Below are 21,603 nucleotides of genomic sequence, written 5' to 3'. Positions count from 1 at the left end.
GTGTAAGATAAGGATCCAGTATTATTCTTTTCCATGTGGAAATGCCATTTTCCCCAGACCATGTTGAAGAGACTATCCTTTCCCTATTGGTCTTCTTGGTGCCCTTGTCAAAAATTAGTTTACTGTATATGTTTGGATTTATTTCTGGGATCTCTGTTATGTTCCACTGGTATATGTTTCTGTTTTTATGCCAGTATGATACCATTTTGATGATTGTAGCTTTGTAATATAATATTTATTTATTTATATATTTATTTTTGAGACAGGGTCTCACTCTTTCACCCAGGCTGGAATGCAGTGGTGCAATCTCAGTTCACTGTAGCCTCCATCTCTGGGCTCTAGTGATTCTCTCTCAGCTTCCTGAGTAGCTGGAACTACAGGCACTTGCCATCATCCTGGCTAGTTTATGTATTTTTGGAAGAGATGGGGTTTTGCCATTTTTCCCAGGTTGGTCTCAAACTTTTGGGCTCAAGCAATCCTCCCTCTTCAGCCTCCAAAAGTGCTGGGACTATAGATGTAAGCCACTGTGCCTAGACTGTAATATAATTTTAAAGCAGAGAATATGATGCCTCTCTGCGTTTTTTTCTGTTTAGCTTTGGCTATGTGAGGGGGTTTTTTTGTGGTTCCATATGAATTTTAGAATTGATTTTTCTATTTCTGTGAAAAATGCCATTGGAGTTTTTATGGGGATCCATTAAATTTGTGTATTTCTTTGGATATTATGAACATTTTAACAATATTCTTTCAATCCAAGATATCCTTCCATTTCATTGTGTTTTAAATTTCCATCATCAGTGTTTCATAGTTTTCAGAGTACAAATCTTTTACCACCTTGGTTAATTTATTTCTAAGTATTTTTATGCTGGCATAAGTAGGATTGTTTTCTTGATTTTTCAGCTAAGTTATAATTTGTATATAGAAATGCTAGCAAATTTTGTATGTTGATTTTTGTATCCTGCACCATTACTAAATTCATTTGTTAGTTGTAACATTGTTTTTGTGGACTCTCGGGCTTTCTACATAGCAGATCATGTTATCTGCAAATTAAGATAATTTCACTTTTTCTGTTCTGATTTGGATGTCTTACATTTCCTTTTCTTGTCTGATTGCTCCTGCTGGTACTTCCAGTACTGTCTTGAATAGATGCAGCAAAAGTGGGCATCCTTGCTTTGTATCAGATATTAAAAGAAAAGCTTTCAGTTTTTCCCCATTGGTATAATGTTAGTGATGGGTTTTTTATATGTTACCTTTATTGTGTTGAGGAACTTTCTTTCTATACCTAAACTGTCAAGAGTTTTACCCAATAAATGATGTTGGACTTCGTTTAATGCTTTTTCTGTATCAATTGAGATGATCACATAATGACATAGTTTTTAACTTTTATTCTGTGATATATCACATCGATTGATTTGTGTATGTTAAATTAGCCTTTCATGCCAGGGATAAATCCCACTTGATCTTGATATATAATGTTTTTGATATGTTGTTGGATTGGTTCAGTTTGCTAATATTTTATTGAGGATTTTTGCATCACTGTTTATCAGAGAAATTAATCTGTAGTTTTCTTTCCTTCTGGTATCTATGTGTAGCTTAGGGATCAAGGAGATGCTGGCTTTATAAAATGTGTTTGAAAGTATTACCTCTTACTCTCCTTTTTGGAAGTTTAAATATTGGTAGTAATTCTTTGAATGTTTGGTAGAATTCAGCTGTGAAGCTGTCTAGTCCTGGGCTTTTTGTTGAAGACTTTTAATTAATTCTTCAGTCTCATTGTTATTGTTCTTTTCAACCTTTCCATTTCTTCCTGATTCAATTTTGGTAGGTGGTTTTCTTCTAGAAATGTATCCATTTCCTATAGGTTATCCAATTTGTTGGCATACAGTTGTTCATAATAGTCTCTTTTACGATGCTTTTTTTTTTTCCTTTCTGAAATGTCTGTTGTAATGTCTCCACTTTCATTTCTGATTGGTTACAGTCTTAACAAAGGATTTACCTTCAAGAAAATAGGGATATAGGCCGGGCGTGGTGGCTTAAGCCTGTAATCCCAGCACTTTGGGAGGCCGAGGCGGGTGGATCACGAGGTCAAGAGATCGAGACCATCCTGGTCAACATGGTGAAACCCCGTCTCTACTAATACAAAAAATTAACTGGGCATGGTGGTGCGTGCCTGTAATCCCAGCTACTCAGGAGGCTGAGGCAGGAGAATTGCCTGAACCCAGGAGGTGGAGGTTGCGGTGAGCCGAGATCGCGCCATTGCACTCCAGCCTGGGTAACAAGAGCGAAACTCTGTCTCAAAAAAAAAAAAGAAAATAGGGATATATTAATCTGTTTTCACACTGATATAAAGACACTACCTGAGTCCCAAAGGATTATAAAATATTCTATTATAAAAACATATACAACGTATGTTTATTGCAGCACAGTTTACAATAGCAAAGACTTGGAACCAACCCAAATGCCTGTCAATGATAGACTGGATAAAGAAAATGTGGCATATATACACCATGGAATACTATGTAGCCATGAAAAAGCCATGTCCCTTTGCAGGGACATGGATGAAGCTGGAAACCATTATTCTCAGCAAACTGACACAAGAACAGAAAACCAAACATCGCATGTTCTCATTCATAAGTGGGGTGTTGAACAATGAGAACACATGGACACAAAGCGGGGAACATCACACACCAGGGCCAGTCAAGGGGTGGGGGGCAGGTGCTAAGGGAGGGATAGCAAGGGATGGGGGAGTTGGGAAGGATTAAAATTAGGAGAAATACCTAATGTAGATGATGGGGGGATGGATGCAGCAAACCACAATGGCACGTATATACCTATGTAACCTTCACAATCTGCACATGTACCCCAAAACTTAAAGTATAATTTAAAAAAAATAAAGGCTGGGCGCGGTGGCTCATGCCTGTAATCCCAGCACTTGGGGAGGCCAAGGTGGGTGGATCACCTGAGGTCAGGAGTTTGAGACCAACCTGGCCAACATGGTGAAACTCCTCCTCTTAAATAAATAAATAAATAAATAAATAAATAAATAAAATAAAAAGATACTACCTGAGTCTGGGTAATTTATAAACAAAAGAGGTTTAATTGACTCATAGTTCTGCATGGCTGAAGAGGCCTCAGGAAACTTACAATTGTGGCAGAAAGCAAAGGGGAAGCAGCAAGGTACGTCTTACATGGCTGCAGGCAAGACAGCAAACAAAGGGGAAGTGCCACACTTTAAAACTATCAGCTCTCGTGAGAACTCACTCACAAGAACAGCACAGGGGATACCTTCCTCATAATCCAGTCACCTCCCACCAGGTTCCCTCCCTTGACTCATGTGGATTACAGTATGAGATGAGATTTAGTCGGGGACACAGAGCCAAACCATATTAAGGAATATAACAAATTAAAAGATTTCTGTGTTTGTTTACATTGGTAGAATGATATTTCAAGGCCCTTAGATATTTATGTTGATTGAGGGAGAGGAAAATAAAATAGAAATTATTCCAGGCCAGGCATGGTGGCTTATCCCTGTAATTCCAGTACTTTAGGATGCCAAGACTGGAAGATTGCTTCAGCCCAAGAGTTTGAGACCAGCCTGGGTAACATAGCAAGACCCCCTACCAAAAACTTAAAAATTAGCCAGGCACGGTGGCATGTGCCTATAGTCCTAACTACTCAGGAGGCTACTGTGGGAGGATTGCTTGAGCCTGGGATGTCCAGGCTACAGTGAGCCATGATCATACTACTATACTCCAACCTGGGTGACAAAGTGAGACCCTGTCTCAAAAAAACATACATACATCCAAAGCACTTAAAATATAACATGCTGTATCACATACATTTGAGCTAAAACTAATATAGCAAATAAGAGTTATTTAGTTAAAATAAATCTTACTACCTTAGTATCTATAAGGGATATCATAGAATATTGATGGCACACTTAACTATTAAAAAAATTTATACCACCATTATGGTGTAGCTCACACAGCCATTGAAAAGTCATTGTAGCTACAGAGATACCTCAGAGTACAGCTGTATGTATTCAATACAGCTCACATTTGGTTTTGTTAGTGAGAAACATTTTTATAAGTGAAACTTTATCCAACATTTCTGCTTTACCTCTTCCTTCTCCTCCACTTTCTTCTGAGTCTATTTGTTTTTCCTCCAGGGTTTTACTGAAAATCCTATCCTCAGTTTATCTAAAACTATTACTAAATTTAACCAACTGAACATGATCAGCCATTTTACTTGATTCTCTGTTGTCTGATATCACATCTCTTCACACTTCACTAATAAGCTATGAAACAGGGTTATTTAACATAGTCTCTTTAAAAGGAAGTTTAGGACTCTTTACGAATCTTTTGTAAGATTTGATTGACTACTGTATTGGTCTGTTTTCACATTGCTATAAAGAATACTGAGACTGGGTAATTCATAAAGAAAAGAGGTTTAATTGACTCATAGTTCCATATGGCTGGGGAGGGCTCAGGAAACTTACTGTCATGGTGGAAGGGGAAGCAGGCACATCTTACATAGCAGCAGGCAACAGAGAGTGTGAGCATGTGAAGGAGGAACTGTCAAACACTTATAAAACCATCAGATCTCATGAGAACTCATTACCACTACAACAGCATGATCCAATCACCCCCATGATCCAATCACCCCCCACCAGGTTCCTTCCTCAATACCCAGTGATTACAATTCAAGACGAGATTTAGTTGGGGACACAAAGCCAAACTATGTGAGCTACTTTTTATGCCTTTTGTTTACATTTTAGAATATTGTTACAAATTGCCTAATCAATGGGTAATAGCTAGGAAAACTAATATGTGGATACTAATTAGAGTGCAATGAGTGGTGTAGGGGTAGTGGTAATTAATAAGTCTAGGGAAGCATATTCAATATGAAGTTTGCTATAGAATTTTTTGGCATACGCTTTTTAGAAGTACAAGATGAGCCGTGAATACTGATAATAGTATATGATGTTAAATAGAATCGGAATAAAGTAAAGGTTCGTTAAAACTTCACGTAAACCATTTTTTCCATGAACTCATTTTAAATCTCTATGAAAATAAATCATACCCAAATTAGAGACAGTTGAAGTACAGTATAAAAAGATAAATAAGCCAGACACAGTGGCTCAGACTTGTAATCCCAGCACTTTGGAAGGATTACTCGAGCCCAGGAGTTCGAGACCAGCCTGGGTAACATAGTGACACCCTGTCCTTACCAAAAATATTGGCCAAGCAAGGTGGTGTGTGCCTGTAGTCCCAGCTGTTTGGAGGCTAAGGTGGGAAGATTGCTTGACTCCAGGAGTTTGAGGCTGCAGTGAACCAAGACTGCACCACTGCACTCCAGCCTCAGTGACAGAGTGAGACACTGTCTCAAAAATAAATAAATAAGTAAGTAAGTAAGTAATTTTAATCATGGCTCCACGAATACAACTTTTAAACCCCAAAGTAGGGTCTAAAATTGATAGTATATTACTATTCTACTGTCCTACAACAGTGACTGTCTTAGTAATTGGTACCCTTTCTTTTCTTATATATGTCTTTTTTAAACATTATTTATGTTTTTAATTAATAAATTGAAATTGTGTATATTTATGGTATATAACACATTTTGATATGTGTAAACATCGTGGAATAGCTAAATCAAGCTAATTAAAATATGCATTACCTCACATACCAGTTTTTCATGGTGAGAACATTTAAAATCTATTCTCTTAGCAATTCTCAAATATATAGCATGTTGCTCTTAACTATAGTCATTATGGTGTGCAATAACTCTCTTTAACTCATTCATCTTAACTGAAATTTTGTGTCCTTTGACCAGCTTCTTCTCCAGTTTCTTACTGTTGCCCATAAACATTGATTCCCTCCATTTAAGGAAAATGACATATGATGAAACCAATTGTATTTTATCATCAACCTTATAATGAAACTATGAAGGAAATGACATTATTTGAAGGCCTGCTGTTTGCTTAAAGTCACAGTTTCCAAGAACCTATTGATGACATTAAGTGAGGACTTATTGTACTCCATCTTTCTATGAGTTTAACTTCTTTAGATTCCACTTAAAAGTGAGATCATGCATTGTCTTTTTGTGCCTGGCTTACTTTACCTAACACAGTGTCCTCCAGGTTGATCTATGCTTTTATAAATCACAGGATTTCCTTCTTTTTTGAGGTTGCATAGTGTTCCATTTTATATATATACCACATTTTCTTTATCCATTCATCAACTGATGGACTCTTGATTGATTCCATATCCTGGTTATTATGAATAAGGCTGCACTGAATGTGAGTGTAGATAATCTCTTTGACACACTGATTTCATTTTCTCTGGTTATATAGCCAGTAGTGGGATTGCTGGATCATATGATAGTTCTAATTTTAAATTTTTTGAAGAACCCCCATACTGTTTTCCATAATGGCTGTACTAATTTAAATTCCTACCACCTATGTGCCAAAGTCCCCTTTTCTCCACATCCTTGCCATTACATTTTGTCTTTTTTATAATAGCCATTCTAATAGGTGTGAGAGAGGATATCTCATCATGTTTTTAATTTGTAAAAATTATTAGTATCTTAGATTGCAAACCTAAGAGTGGAACAAAGTAGATTATTTTCTATTAAAGTGCCTTTTTATTAAAGAAAACTATGTCAGGATATTTTTACTTCACTGTATTAAACTTGGTAATTACATGGGACTTGATACTTTATTCCTGTGACCTTTGTAGAAATGTCAAATAAGATGTCTGTTTTCCTCAGAATAGGCACAAGGCTCCTTAATTATTTTAAAAGGAAGCATTTGAAATGGATGTTTAACAATCCTTTATCATAGCAAATAAGACAAATTTTAGAGATGATAGCACCATTTAAGAATTGTTGGCCCTGTGCGGTGGCTTGTGCCTATAATCCCAACACTTTGGAAGGCCAAGCCCGGCAGATCGCAAGGCCAAGAGATTTCAACCGTCCTGGCCTACATAGTGAAACCTCATCTGTACTAAAAATACAAAAATTAGCTGAGTGTGGTGGCACACACATGTAGTCCCAGCTATTTGGGAGGCTAAGGCAGGAAAATTGCTTGAACCTGGGAGGCAAAGGTTGCAGTGAGCCGAGATTGCACCACTGTACTGCAGCCTGGACAACAGAGCGAGACTCTGTCTCAAAAAAAAAAGAGTTGTTAAAGGAAGTTCTAATTAAACTTGTACTCTGAAATGGTGAAAATTTTATGCATTAAATTTATTAGATATTAAGTTCATTTTAACCATTTTTGAAATCATTTTTAACAAATTCATTGACTTCAAGTACTCTTACAGTGTTTTGCAACCACCATCACTATCTCTTTCCAGAACTTTTTCATTTTCATTTGGTTCAAAATATTTCTTAATTTCTTTTGAGATACCTTCTTTGACCCATGTGTTTTTAACAAGTATGTTGTTTAATCTCCAGGTATTTTGAGGTTTTCCAGCTATCTTTCTGTTACTCATTTATAATTTTCCCCCCTCCCCCCATCGTCATCCTCATTTCTAATTTAATTGCACTGTTTGAGAGCAGACATTTTATGATTTCTGTTCTTTTGAATTTGTGAAGGTGTGTTTGATGGCCCACAATACGGTCTGTCTTGGTGAATGTTACATGTGAGTTTGAAGTTCTGTCAGTTTTTGCTTCTTACGTTTTGATGCTTCATTGTTAGGCACCTACATGTAAGGATCACTATGTCATCTTTTAGTATTGACTCCTTTATTATATGAGCCCCCTCTTTATCCCTGATAACTTACTTGCTCTGAAGTCTGTTCTGTCTGAAATTAATATAGCTACTCCTGCTTTCTTTTGATTAGTGTTACATGGTATATCTTTTTACTTTTAGTCTATATTTGTCTTTGTAGAGAATTTCTTGTAGACAGTATATAGTTGGGTCATGTTTTTTAGCTCCACTCTGGCAATATCTTTTAATTGGTATATCATAACATTGATGTTTAAAGTGATTATTAATATAGTTGAATTAATATCTAGTATATTCTTTACTGTTTTCTATTTCTCTCTACTGTATTCTACTTTTCTATTGTTGCCCTTCTTCTTTGTTCCTATTTTTGTCTTTTATGCTTTTTCTGCCTTTTCTGGTTTTAATTGAGCATTTTATGTGATTCCATTCTCTCTCAACATATTAATTATGCTTCTTTTTTTAGCTTTTTTTAGTGATTGCTATAGAGTTTACACTGTACATTTATAGTTAATCCAAGTTCCAAGTCCACTTCCAAATTACACTATACCAGCTGGTTGAAGTGGCTAACACCTGTAATCCCAGCACTTTGGGAGGCAGAGGCTGGCAGATCAGTTGAGTCCAGGAGTTCAAGACCAACCTGGCAACATGATGAAACCTCATCTCTACAAGAAACACAAACATTAGCCAAGCATGGTGGTGGTTACCTGTGGTCCCAACACCTTGGGAGGCTGAGGTGAGAAGATCACCTGAATCTGGGGAGGTTGAGGCTGCAGTGAGCCAGGATCATACCACTGCACTCCAACTTGGATGACAAAGTGAGACCCTGTCTCAAAAAAAAAAAATTATACTGTACTGCTTATATATTTCTGCTTGCAGTAATAACACAGTATTCCTAACCCCTCCTTCCCATCCTTTATATCATTGCTCTCATCCATTTGACTTATTATAAGTATATGTAAGCCTATATATATGAATATGAGCATACATATTAAAATACATTGCTGCTATTATTAAACTATGTTCTGTTAAACTAATTATGACTAAGAAAAACAAAAGTTTTAATTTACCCTCATTTGTTCATTCTGTCATGCTCTTCCTTCCATTATGTAGATCCAAGTTTCTGAGCTAAATGTTTTTCTTCTCTCTGAGGAACTTGCTTTAACAGTTCTGGTAAGGTAGGTCTACAGGCAGCAAACTCCCTCAATTTTTGTTTGTCTGAGAAAGTCTTATTTCTTTTTCACTTTTGAAGGATAATTTCACAGGGTACAGAATTCCAAGCATGTGGTATGTTTTAGCTCTCTCTCAATAAATATTTCACTCAACTCTCTTCTTGCTTATGTAATTTCTGAGATGTCAGAAGTAATTTTTATCCTTGCTACTCTGTAGGTAAGATTTTTTTTCCCTCTGCCTTCTTTGAAGAATTTGTTCTTTCTCCTTGATTTTTTGAGTTTAAATACAATGTACCTAGGTGTAGTTTTTTGACATTTACCCTGCTTAGTGTTCACTGAACTTCCTGGATCTGGGTTTGATGACTGACACTAAGTTTAGGAAATTCTCAGGTATTATTCCTTCAAATATTGCTTCTGTTCTTTTTCTCTTTCTTCTTCTTTCAGTATTCCCATTATATGTATTTACATCTTTCATGGTAGTCCACAGTTTTTGCATATTCTGTTCTGAATTTTTTCTTTTTGCTTTTCTGTTTTGGGGGTTTCTATTGAGATATCCTGAAGCTCAGAGATTCTTTCTTCAGCTGTGTCTAGTCTGTGAATGAGCCCATCCAAGGCATTTTAAAATTTCTGTTCCAGTGTTTTTTAATTCTAGCATTTTTTTCTTGATATTTTTTCCTAGAATTTCCATCTCTGTACATACCTTGTCCATCTGTTCTTACATGTTGTCTACTTTTTCCATTAGAGCCCCCTAGCATATTAACCATAATTGTTTTAAATTCCTGGTCTGATAATTCTAGCATCCCTGCCACATCTGACTCTGGTGCTTATTCCGTTCTGACGCTTGTTCAGTCTCTTTAATTAAAGACTATGTTTTTTTGCCTTGTAATTTTTTATTGAAATCTGAACATATGCTAGGTAAAATGAACTCTGGTACAGGCCTTCAGTGGTATGGTGGTGAGGTGTGGGGGAAGGGGAAGCACTCCATTGTCCCACAATTAGGTTTCAGTCTTTTGCTGAGCCTGTGGCCCTGGATTGTGAATTTCAACAGTGTTTTTCAGTCCCTCCCCTTAGATGGGATAGTACGACATTCCAAGGAGCCAGAGTTGGCTATTATTCTTCTCTCAGGTAGGTTAGGCTTTGGTAAAATAGTTTCTCCCGAGGGCAGGCCTTTTAAAGAACAGAATGTTTTGGTGTGTTTCAAATAATTGTTTTTCCCCTCCCCCTCCCTAAAGCAAGAGGGTATTTTTCTCTATTATTCACCATAAGGACCTGTTAGGGCTCTTGGAAATAAAACTCAAAAAAGTAGGGGAGTTTCCCCTTAAGACTGGTTTCTCCTGGAATTTTTAACTCTTAGATTTGTCCACACTGAGCTTCCAGCAGTTCAGTTTTAATTCGGATTTTCCTACGCTGGCACTATATCCCATCAGTCAACTGTGATTATCTGTCTCTCTCCAGACACCAGGAATGGGGAGGGGAGCATTTGTCCTGTGACGTCAAGTCTCTGATGGATCTAAAAAGAATTGTTGATTTTCAGTTTGTTCAGCTTTTTACTTGTTGTTAGATCAAAGTGGTTACTTCAAACCTTTATATACTGTACAAGAAATAAGAAGACCCAGAAGTCTTTGTATTTTTAGTTTTTTTGTTCCAGAATTTTTAAAAATTTTCAAACTGCAACACCTTGTACCCATTAAACAGTAACTCCCCATTCCTCCTTCCACTAGCCGTGGTAACCTCTAATCCACCTGTTCTATGAATTTGCCAGTTCTAGGAACCTCATGTAAATGGAATCATACAATATGTGTCCTTTTGTGCCTATTTTACTTGGCATGTTTTCAAGATTCATTCATGTTATAGCATACATCAGACCTTTATTCCTTTTTAAGGCTAAATAATATTCTGTTGCAAGTATATACCTCATTTTGTTTATCCGTTCATCTGTAACTGGAAATTGGGTTGTTCCCACCTTTTGGTTCTTGTAAACAATGTTGCAGCAAACATTGGCATACAAATATTTATTGGAATCCCTATTTTCAATTTAGCTATATATAGCTAGGAGTGGAATCGCCGGGGTCATATGGTGATTGTATATTTAGCTTTCTGAGAAGTTGTCAGATTGTTTTCCACAGCAACTGCATCATTTTACATTTCCACCAGGAATGCCTAAGGGTTGCAATTTTTCCATATTTTGCCAACACTTGTCATTTTCTGTTTTTTAAAAAAATAATTATAGCCATAGTAGTAGGTGTGAAATGATATTTCATTGTGGTTTTGATTTGCATTTCTCTTCCAGTGATACTGAACATCTTTTCATGTGCTCATTGCCAATTTGTATATACTCTTTGGAGAAATGTCTTATTTTCTCTAGTAGAAATTTAAATCAATTTAAGTAAAATCTACTCTGTCAATGTCAAACTAAAGCCATGTTTCAACTCTATATGTATGAATAATGTAGTCATATATGTCCTGACACTGCCATTCTCCGTCAAGAAACAATAGCAACTTTTAAGTCCAGCGGAAAGGGTATTTTTATTTGATCTCATAATTCAGTATAATTAACCTAAACCTTCTTTTCATAGAAATTTTTTGAAACCTTATAAACATTTATTTCTCTATATGCTGATGTTTACCATTTCCCTATACTTAATGACGCTTGCCTGTAATCTGTTCCTCAGAGTTCTAGTATATAAAATTCTAAGTAGCAGGCTTATATTTTAGTTTTATTTTAGTATCACTTTATTTTTTATAGGTTTAATGTTTAAACTTAATCATAGAAGCCAGTAGTCTTATACCAGTTCTCCTTGATAAAAAATCACTTTCTGTATTGGTATTTTTTCTCCTGAATTTAATAAATTCCACATTAGTGGTAATAAGTTGAGGCCTAGAACATGTGTCCTATTATAAATGAACAATTGGATATCATTAGGTTGTCCCCCCGTCCTTTGTACATATATCTTTAGGTGTGTTAATCCATTCAGTAGACACATTAATGAGCACTGGTTGAAGTGTAATATTGGAGGAAGTAAGGCTTGTTGACCTCAGCAAGGAGTTTAATACCTCTAATTAAATTAGATAGTCGGCAGTCAGTATAAAGAAATAGCCATGCCTCTGGCAAGCTAGAATTATTTATGACTCTGCTCCTTTGCTTTAAACTTGGTAGGAGCAAATCATTTATATTCATTTTATAGAAACTAATTTTAGTTCTGACTTTTTATTTAAAATATGTGATTTGTAAATTATTTTCAAACATTTTATTTTCTCACAATGAGAAGTAAATATCCTTGGACCTATTTAAATGTAGCATTTGTATTTCTTGTGAAGGGAAGGCTTTTTCAAGGCTCAAGACAGTAGCTGCAGAATATTTACAACATAGACTATACTTCTTGAGCAAATTAATCAAACATTCAGTCTACTAAGTTTTTCTTAGAAATGTTGTACCACCATATAAAAATCCTGATATAACTCCAGTCCAAGCAGTCTGTTCTATAAATTATCTCTACCTGAGGAAGATTGATGGAAAATGGTTAAAAATAATTTCCACTTAACTGAGTGTATTCACCCCTAAAAATCAAAAGTGCTGCAAGCATTGGTATAAAGTGTTCACAGGAGCCTCTCTCATTTCCTCTGTCTCCTTGTTCTAGCCACTTGCTGATACTCTGCTTCATAGGTAGCTGAATCATCCTTTTAGAAGTTTGATGAAGATCAAGTTGAGATAATTGTAACATACTTAGTTGAACTCTCTAGTCTATCTTTCATTTCCTGGACCCCCCAAAATAGGGGGAAAGAAGCACTTTATTTAAGTCCATTTCCTCTGAAATCCTATTAGTGTAATGGAAAGTGTTTCATTTTCTGTCTTGAAATTTAGTCATAATAGTTTTGCAAATAAATGAACCTTGTAGTGCTGCTTGGTCTGATTTTTTATTTTAAATCTGTTTTTCTTTATTTTATACAGAGCTATATGATAAATATAGTCTGGAAAATGAATTTGTTCAAAAAACAAATTTAAGGAATAATTTTTTAATTTTTTCATTATTTTAGTAAAAGTGAAGTTAGGATTATAGTTAATAAATGCTGTGAAATTATACTCATTGTTTGAGTCCCAAATATAACCTTATAGAAAAAACTCTGCCTCTACCTCCAATTTTTACATATATACTTCTGATGACAAGAATAGAAGATTGAGAATGCAGAAAATATAAGTGATTCAATGTAACTTTATCTCACCACAGTGAATGTTATCATGTGGGTGATATAACAGTGGCCTCTCATTGTATAGGGAATAAAATTCTAATTCCCCACTATGGCCCTACATGATTTGGCCCTGCCAGCCTGCCTACCTCTTGATCTCATCTCCTGTTGTATTCCTTTTAATTTACCATCATCTGGAGTCACTGACTGTCATTCTAACCTTCCAACATGTCAAACTTATTCACATCTTAAGGGCTCTGTACGCTTACTACTCTCTCAGTTTTTAATGTTTTTTCTCCACATTATCAGGCTTTCTCATTCTAATTGTTCTGTTCTCAAACTCACATGACAGTTTCTCAGAAAGACCTTTTTAGACATCCTAGCTAAAGAAGCCCCCTTCTACTCAGGAACTTTATCATATGACCCTATATTATTTTCTTTATAGAGTTATCTCCGTGTAAAGTTATCTTACTTGTTTATTTTTGTATATGTTTATCTGAGTCCTCCCACTAGAATATCAATGTCATGAGAACAAGGATTTGTCTCTTGGTTACTACTACATTTCTAGCACCTAGTACCAGGCCTATTGGCATTTAACAAATGTCTATTCAGTGAATTACCACAGCTACCATAGCCACAAATCAAAAGATCTGTAGACACCTTTGTCTTTATCAAAGTGACAATTTAAATAAATGCCATAATTGCAGATAATTATATTTTTATGCTATGCACTAGGTAATGATAGGGAAAAAATGCAAGATAAATATTGTTATATTATCTTTTTAATAGCAGTATTGGCCGGGTACAGTGGCTCACACCTGTAATCCCAGCACTTTGAGAGTTTGAGGTGGGTGGATCACAAGGTCAGGAGATTGAGTCCATCCTGGCTAACACCATGAAACCCCATCTCTACTAAAAATACAAAAAATTAGCCAGGCATGGTGGCATGCGCCTGTAGTCCCAGCTACTGGGGAGGCTAAGACAGAAGAATGGCTTGAACCCAGGAGTTGGAGGTTGCAGTGAGCTGAGATCACGCCACTGCACTCTAGCCTGGGCAACAAAGCAAGACTCCATCTCAAAAAAAAAAAAAAAATCAGCAGTATTTATTGACTGCCTGCTGTGCTAAGGTATAATATTGGATGCTATGCCTGTTGTTTTCAAGAAACTTCTCCTGATTTCTAAAAATGAATAATCTAAACAGTAAGTGAATGTAGGAAAATATGTGTGACTATTAGAAAGTATATTAAAGCGTGTTTTCTCTCATGATTGAGGGGTATATCATAGAGTGTGTTTTACTAAGTGTAAGTGCCTGAAAGATGGGGGAAAGAATGGGGACTTGGGGCAGTAGGAATACTAAGCTACAGTTTCTACATATATATCCCTATTTCCTAAAGTAACTGCCTAACCTAATTAACTTCTGTATGTTCTTCAGTTTTTAGTTCAAGAAGTATTACAGATCCATGTCCTTTATTGTTTTCATTCTGAAAAATATATTTAGAGCATCATTTGTATTTTTAAATTATTTATTTATTTATTGTATGGTTATTTTACTCTGTCTCCTCCACTATACACAAAGCTTTGAGAACAGAGACCATGTCTGTTTTTACTCATTGTTACATCTGCAAAAGCTAGCATTCGGTCAGCTCTCAATATTTGGTCATGAATGAAAGAAGGTGGATATGAAGGAGGGAGGGAGGGAAGAGAGAAAAGACTTTTTAAGAACTCATGAATTAGTCCAGTTATGTAGGATGAGTAGCATGTGATCTAGGACAGCAGTAGAGGAATAGGAAGGAAAGTACAAAAAAGGAATATAATGCTTTAAAAAAAAATGAACGCATTAGAGATGTAGTAAGGAAAACAAGAGGAATCAAAAAAGACTAAAAGACTCTCAGGTTTTAATCCTGAATGATTTTAATTAGTTGTTAAGTACTTTTGACAGAAATGGGGAAGTCAGGAGGATAAGCTGATTTAGTGGGGACATAATATAGTTACTTTACAAGAATTCTAGTCTCCAGCCCTGCAGATGAATGATATTAATGTGGCACTGAGGAAATCTGGAATTGACTCTGGAATTCCTGTTGGTAATCATGGAGAATGAGTGCATTGCCGTAAGATGAATGTCTTAGTCCATTCAGGCTGATATAACAAAAATACCATAGACTAGATGGCTTATAAACCACAGAAATTTATTTATCACAGTTCTTGGGGGCTAAGAAATCTAAGATCAAGATGCTGACAGATTCATTGTCTGGTGAGGGATCACCCTCTGGTTCACAGATGACCATCTTCTCATTGTAACTTTATATATATCAGAAGAGTCAAGTAAGTTCTCTGGGGTATCTTTTATAAGGGCACTAGTCCCTTATAAAGGTGCCCTCATAACCTAATCACCTCCCAGAGTCCCCTACCTTACAATACATCACATTGGGGATTAGGATTTTAGGATATGAATTTGCGGGGTGAACGGGATGCAAACATTCACTCTGTAGCAATGGGTAAACATCTGATTTTCACAAGAGAACATGGAGCAGGCCCCACACTATAGAAATTACCAACATTCAGTGCCTGGCAAAATAGGATTATTAAACAGATGGTTTGTGAGCACTTAGATAATGAAGTGTAGTGATCACTAGGAGCCACCATGAGTTCACCATAACAAATCACATCAAAATAACTTAATTTGTTTTAATAGGATTACTAGATTAGGGAAAACCATAGACTGTAATAAAGCATTTAACAAAGTTGCTTGTTGTGGACAAGTTGAAGAAATGTGGTCTTAATAAGTTTCGTAAGTATATTCATGATTGGTTGTATAATCATATTCATAGCACATAAATTAATTATTTAACAAGAAGCAATATAGGGAGGTAGTTACAGTATAGGTTCTGGAACCAGCCTGCCTGGGTTTGCATCCTGGCTCTGCCACTTACATTTGTATGACCTTAGGTGAATTACTTCATCCTTTTAAGCTTCAGTTCCTCACCTGTACAAATAAAGGTAATAATTATTACTACTTCATAGCATTGTTGTAGAAATTTAATGAATTGTTACAGTAAGCACTTAATAAATACCTTTAATAAATATAGGGTTTTGTGGATTTTTTTTTCTCTAGGAGGAAAGTCTGTAATGACTCGATATAAAGCTCTTAACCAAGCCTGTCCCATTTGACATTTTTTTCCAAAATGTAAATGAAGACATTGGAATTTGAACTTAAGGATAGCCCAAATCTAGGAGAGAGCCAGCATGTGGAACAGCAGAGTCAAACTAACAATACACCTTCATAAGCTTAATGATCATCTGAACGTGGCAAGGGAAAATTTAGTAAGAATAAATATGAAACCCCTTCTTTAGTTCTAGCAGTCAATTGTACCAGCTTAAAAGAACTTTGCAAGAAAAAGACTTAGAAGTTTGAATTGACTACAAGTTCCATTAGAGCCATCATTTTTAAAATGCAGAGAATAATTTATTGAACAGACCAAAGGAAGAAACCAGCCCCACTGTGGGTGTGCTGTATTATCCGGAGCATGTGTTGATATTGTATTCTATTCCATACACAGCAGTTTAACTGAAATATCAGTAAACTGAGACAATAACCAAAATAATGAATATGTTTGTAAACGCTAAGGGGAGCTAAGAAGAACACTTTTAACCTGGAAAAGTGAGATAATATTAGACTGACCTTCAGATAACAAAAAAGATAATATATAGAATACAGATTGGATTTATTTGGTAAGGCTCAATTTGGAAGAACTAGCATCCAGAATGCAGTTTTTAGCTTCGTATTAAGATGTTCTAATGATTGTAGCTCTTTAAAAATGAAATGGGTGCTGGGCACAGCAGCTCACATCTGTAATCCCAGCATTTTGGGAGGCCAAGGCAGTCAGATCACCTGAGGTCAGGAGTTTCAAGACCAGCCCGGCCAACATGGCAAAACCCCATCTCTACTAAAAATATAAAAATTAGCTGGGTGTGGTGGTGGGCGCCTGTAATCCCAGCCACTTGAGAGGCTGAGGCAGGAGAATCACTTGAACCTCGAAGGTGGAGGTTGCAGTGAGCCAGGATCACACCATTGCACTCCAGCCTGGGCAACAAGAACGAAATTCTATCTCAAAATAAATAAATAAATAAATAAATAAATAAGAAATGGGCTGATTTGTGAATTCATAAAATTCCCAACCTTAGAAGTACTCAAACAGAGGCAGGATATCTACTTCTCAGGCATAAGCTCCTGTATCAGGTGGGAAATTAGAACTTTAAAATCTCTTCCAGTATTAACATTCTTGTGTATTTGAGAACTTCACTTGTATACATACTGAATTTCGTTTAGCTGCTTTATCTTCTTCAATTAATAATAGTTATCTGTAGCCTATGTTATATACCTTGAGTTCCAAAATGACTTTAGTAGCAGCTGAAAGAAATTTGGAAGAATAGTTTGGTTGCCAGTCATTTTAACAGACTTATCTCATGTACAGAAGTCTTCTACTCTGTGAAATGAATTAGCATCTGGGTCAATAAACATGTAGGTAGGAACTTCTTTGGTAGTTTTCAGAGTATAGCAAAACCTACTGGTTATACATAGGACACAATCTTTTTTGTTTGTTTGTTTGAGATAGAGTCTCACTCTGTCACATAGGCTGGAATGCAGTTGAGTAATCTTGGCTCACTGTAACTTCTGCCTTCTAGGTTCAAGGAATCTTTTCTCTTCAGCCTCCCAAGTAGCTGGGATTACAGACATGTGCCACTACACCTGGCTAATTTTTGTATTTTTAGTAGAAACGGGGTTTCACCATGTTGGTAAGGCTGGTCTTGAACTCCTGATCTCAGGTGATTTGCCTGCCTCAGCCTCCCAGAGCTCTGGGATTGCAAGTGTGAGCCACCGTGCCAGGCCCCATAGGACACAAGCTTGTAAGTCCATAAGAGATAAGGAATAAATAAAAACAATAGTAAATAATATATAAAGTATGTCAAATATACATATGTCTGAAATTTCTATTAACTCTTAACCATTAAAAATTCATTCTTTCATTAATATTTCAAAAATTTCCAAGACACATAGCAATGATTAGCAGTTTCTCAATTTGTATCTAATTACTATATAACAGATTTTAAAGATATAAAAACAATGCCACATTATGACAGCCTAAAATAATTACTTTTTTAAAATTTGAATATAAATGATAAGGGATTTTATGAAGCTTTTTCCTTAAAGTTTTTGAACATGTTTAGAATCACTTTGTTATGTACATCGTTCTGTGCCAGAAATCTTCATTACAACAGCTTGGCAAAAATATGTTCTTTTCCATTAAACTTATTTAACAGACTTTCAATACCATACAGAAGATATTTGAACAAGCTTCAGTTATAAGATAAAAGTACACTTGCCCTTTTTTCTCGTTTCTTTAGATAAGTGGGCACTAGAAATTATAGATAGTTTTGGCAAGAGTTCAAGGGTTAATGTAGCAGATAAATAAAAGGAATTTTCTGTAAATTGAGACCTGCATTATTTCAGTTGTCTTGTCTTTCCTTACCTAACTCATTTAATTTTAAAAAGTAAATACCTAAATTCTTCCTGACAGTGTGCTCAGCTTTTACTATCATTTATTATTTCAATTATACTTGATATCACTTAGAACAATCTACCATTTGGAAATCTCAGTATAGCCTGGAGCTTAGTATTAGATCTGGCTGCTATTGTAACATGTACAGCATATGACATTAATGTATCAAAATTAGATTGGATCATCCCTCCTGGTTAAATTTATTTCACATTTCTTTTGTATTCAGTTAACATAAACCTATTAGGGAAGCTGACACATGAGGATGGCTGTATAGGAAGGATATTTTTAAAGTATTTTGATTAAAAAATGAAATTATGAAGCCATGGCTTTTCTGAGTTGTGTAATCTTTTTGCTTTTTAAAAATGTCACAAAGCCCAAGTCCCACACATTTATATTATTCAAGTTGCATATGTATATAAGGAGTTACTCCAGAATTTAGGAATGGCAGAAGAGAGGCTTTCACTAATTATACTTAACTCCTTTCTTTGTTTAAATAAAGTTCTTTTTTCTACCCTCTGTTCATCCTTAAGCCAAAATAAATGACATATTTCTGAAATAGAAATTGCCCATATGTTAGCTGATAGCATTAATGTTGATGACAATTATCCCAGGTTTACTCTTCTAAACCTTTCTACCTGAAGTGTGTCTAGTTATCTGAAGCTAATGGAAATCCCATGTAAGATCTGCACTAAAAGTTGACTCAAATGCTCTCAGTGGCAGAATCAATAAACGTACTAGTATAATGAAATTTTATAATAAAAGGCATTATTCTATAGTAGTCTCTATGAAGAAAACTCAAAACTTAAGGACATTAAGTTCATTTATCTAATGCCTTATTAGAAATCCAACTTGTGAATGTTTTGCGTTTTTACAGTTTTAATTATCATAATGTTAACTCTCTCTGATTGCCAGAAACACCTTTGTAAGCAAGCACCACAAACATTTAAATAACATCTTGAGGGTCTAACAATTCTCAAGACGTCTATTTGGAAGAAATTTTTAGTTTCATGGACAAAGAAAACCTGGTAAATTTGTTAAACCAAATATAATCAACTTTCTCTTACTCAGTTGTTGGGGATTATCCAGTTTATGAGTTACCTATTACTTTTCTTTAAACAGTCTTTTAAAAGATGTGTTAGTGGAGAATCTGCACGGTTGCTGGTTAAGGAGAGAATTTGGGCTATATGTGAATCTTTTTAAATGTTAAGTTCTCTATTTCCCATTGATTATTGACAACTGAAATTGGTCTTCTGCAGTGTCTCGTGATGTTTTTGAGTGTTTGTGTTTCTTATGTAAAACTGACCAAGTGCAGTTTAACAATTTTTTAATTTCCTTTTTCCCCCTTTTATGTTGTATGTTGTCTGTGACTGTATGACTGTACTCACAGAGCTTTTATAAATCAGTATAAATTATTTTCTTGTCTTTCCAGTTGAGACATTTGGGAAATGATGAAGTGCACATTGTTTGGTCAGAGCATACTAGAGACTACAGGAGAGGAATTATTCCCACAGAATTTGGTGATGTCCTTATTGTAATATATCCAATGAAAAATCACATGTTCAGTATTCAGATAATGAAAAAACCAGAGGTAAGAACTTCTTAGCTTCCATTTTAATAATAGATTTTAGTTCTATAGGGGTTTGTGGGTTTCTTTCCGTATTCAGAAGAAAATTTGGACTAGGCATTAAGTTGTGAAAGTTGAGGGTAAATGTAACACAGACCCTGGTAGCTATATGGATTTCCTAAGCCTGGTTCAGAAGAAGCTAAAACAATAAATAGTAAGAAATTGTGTTCAAGTGAGGGATTTGGCTAGGTAGCGCCAGAGTGAAAGTTCCTTTGTACCGAGCTCAAAAAGGGCTTACTCTTTTATTAAGAGAATAATTACAGTTTCTTAAAAAAAACAGAGGTAATCATTTCTTTTAGAATAGGAATATATGATTCCTTTATTTTTAGTTGATACATCTTACTAAGATTACATGATGATTAGTCGTGTCACTTAATAAATGAGGATTCTACAAATTGAAAAAAAAAAAATAAGCCAAATGGTTCAGTCACCTATCTTATAGTTGGATGTCTTACATATGCACCATAGAATTCAAACATGCTATTGCAGAACCATTTTCTTCCAGGATAATAAAAGTTTGGTAGTATTTTTGGTGTGTTCCTTCCCTTTTTTTAACTGAATTCTTCAGTTTTTAGAAAACCTACATCTGACAATTGATCATGAATCTTCAGAATTCCTTGAATTGGATTAAGTTTCTCATGTATGAACTTCTCATGTATGAGTTTAGGTTTCTTCAGGGTTCACCTAAACCAGCAGCAGTCAGCAGACTGTGGCCCATAGCCTGGTTTCATACAGCCCAAGCTAAGAATGTTTTGGCTTTTTATTATTATTATTATTATTATTTTAATTTGAATTTATTTTTTTATATATATATTTTATTGTGTTTTTTTTTTTTTTTTTACATTTTTAAATAGTTTTTTGTTGTTGTTTGTTGTGGTTTTTGTTTTTGTTTTTGTTTTGAGACAGAGTCTCACTCTCGGTCTGTGGTTCAGGCTGGAGCGCAGTGGCGCAATCTCAGCTCACTGCATCCTCTACCTCCCATGTTCAAGCAATTCTCCTGTCTCAGCCTCCCGAGTAGCTGGGACTACAGACACCCGCCACCATGCCTGTCTAATTTTTGTATTTTTAGTAGAGATGGGTTTCACCATATTGGTCAGGCCAGTCTTGAACCCTTGACCTCAGGTGATCTGGCCTCCCAGAGTGCTGAGGTTACAGGTGTGAGCTGCCACATCCAGCCTTAAAGAGGTTTAAAAAAAAAAATTTAAGAATATACAACAGAGACAGCATGTGACCACAGAATCTAAAATATTTACCATCTTATCCACATGAAGCTCATGTCCTTGCCTTCAGCTGCTATTTATGCCAACCTTATTCAAAAATAATGAAAAACTAACTTCTTGGCTA

The 21,603-nt window shown here is 35.6% G+C and overlaps 1 protein-coding gene across 8 annotated transcripts in view; it reads left to right on the top strand.

The window, feature by feature from the left end:
* Window positions 1-21,603, top strand: part of RALGAPA1 (Ral GTPase activating protein catalytic subunit alpha 1) — a 297,306-nt gene that overhangs the window by 243,117 nt on the left and 32,586 nt on the right. For all 8 annotated transcript variants that reach the window (XM_012469045.3, XM_012469051.3, XM_021674917.2 and 5 more), the window contains one exon: window positions 20,065-20,223. In XM_012469045.3, the coding sequence (XP_012324468.2) occupies window positions 20,065-20,223 (159 nt within the window). The remainder of the gene's footprint in view (window positions 1-20,064; window positions 20,224-21,603) is intronic.

Source organism: Aotus nancymaae, unplaced genomic scaffold, assembly GCF_030222135.1.
Source record: "Aotus nancymaae isolate 86718 unplaced genomic scaffold, 86718_ANA_hifiasm-v0.15.2.pri h1tg000062l, whole genome shotgun sequence".
NCBI lineage: Eukaryota > Metazoa > Chordata > Mammalia > Primates > Aotidae > Aotus > Aotus nancymaae.
The sequence above is the reverse complement of the archived record's forward strand: the minus strand, read 5'-3'. Positions and strand labels throughout refer to the sequence as shown.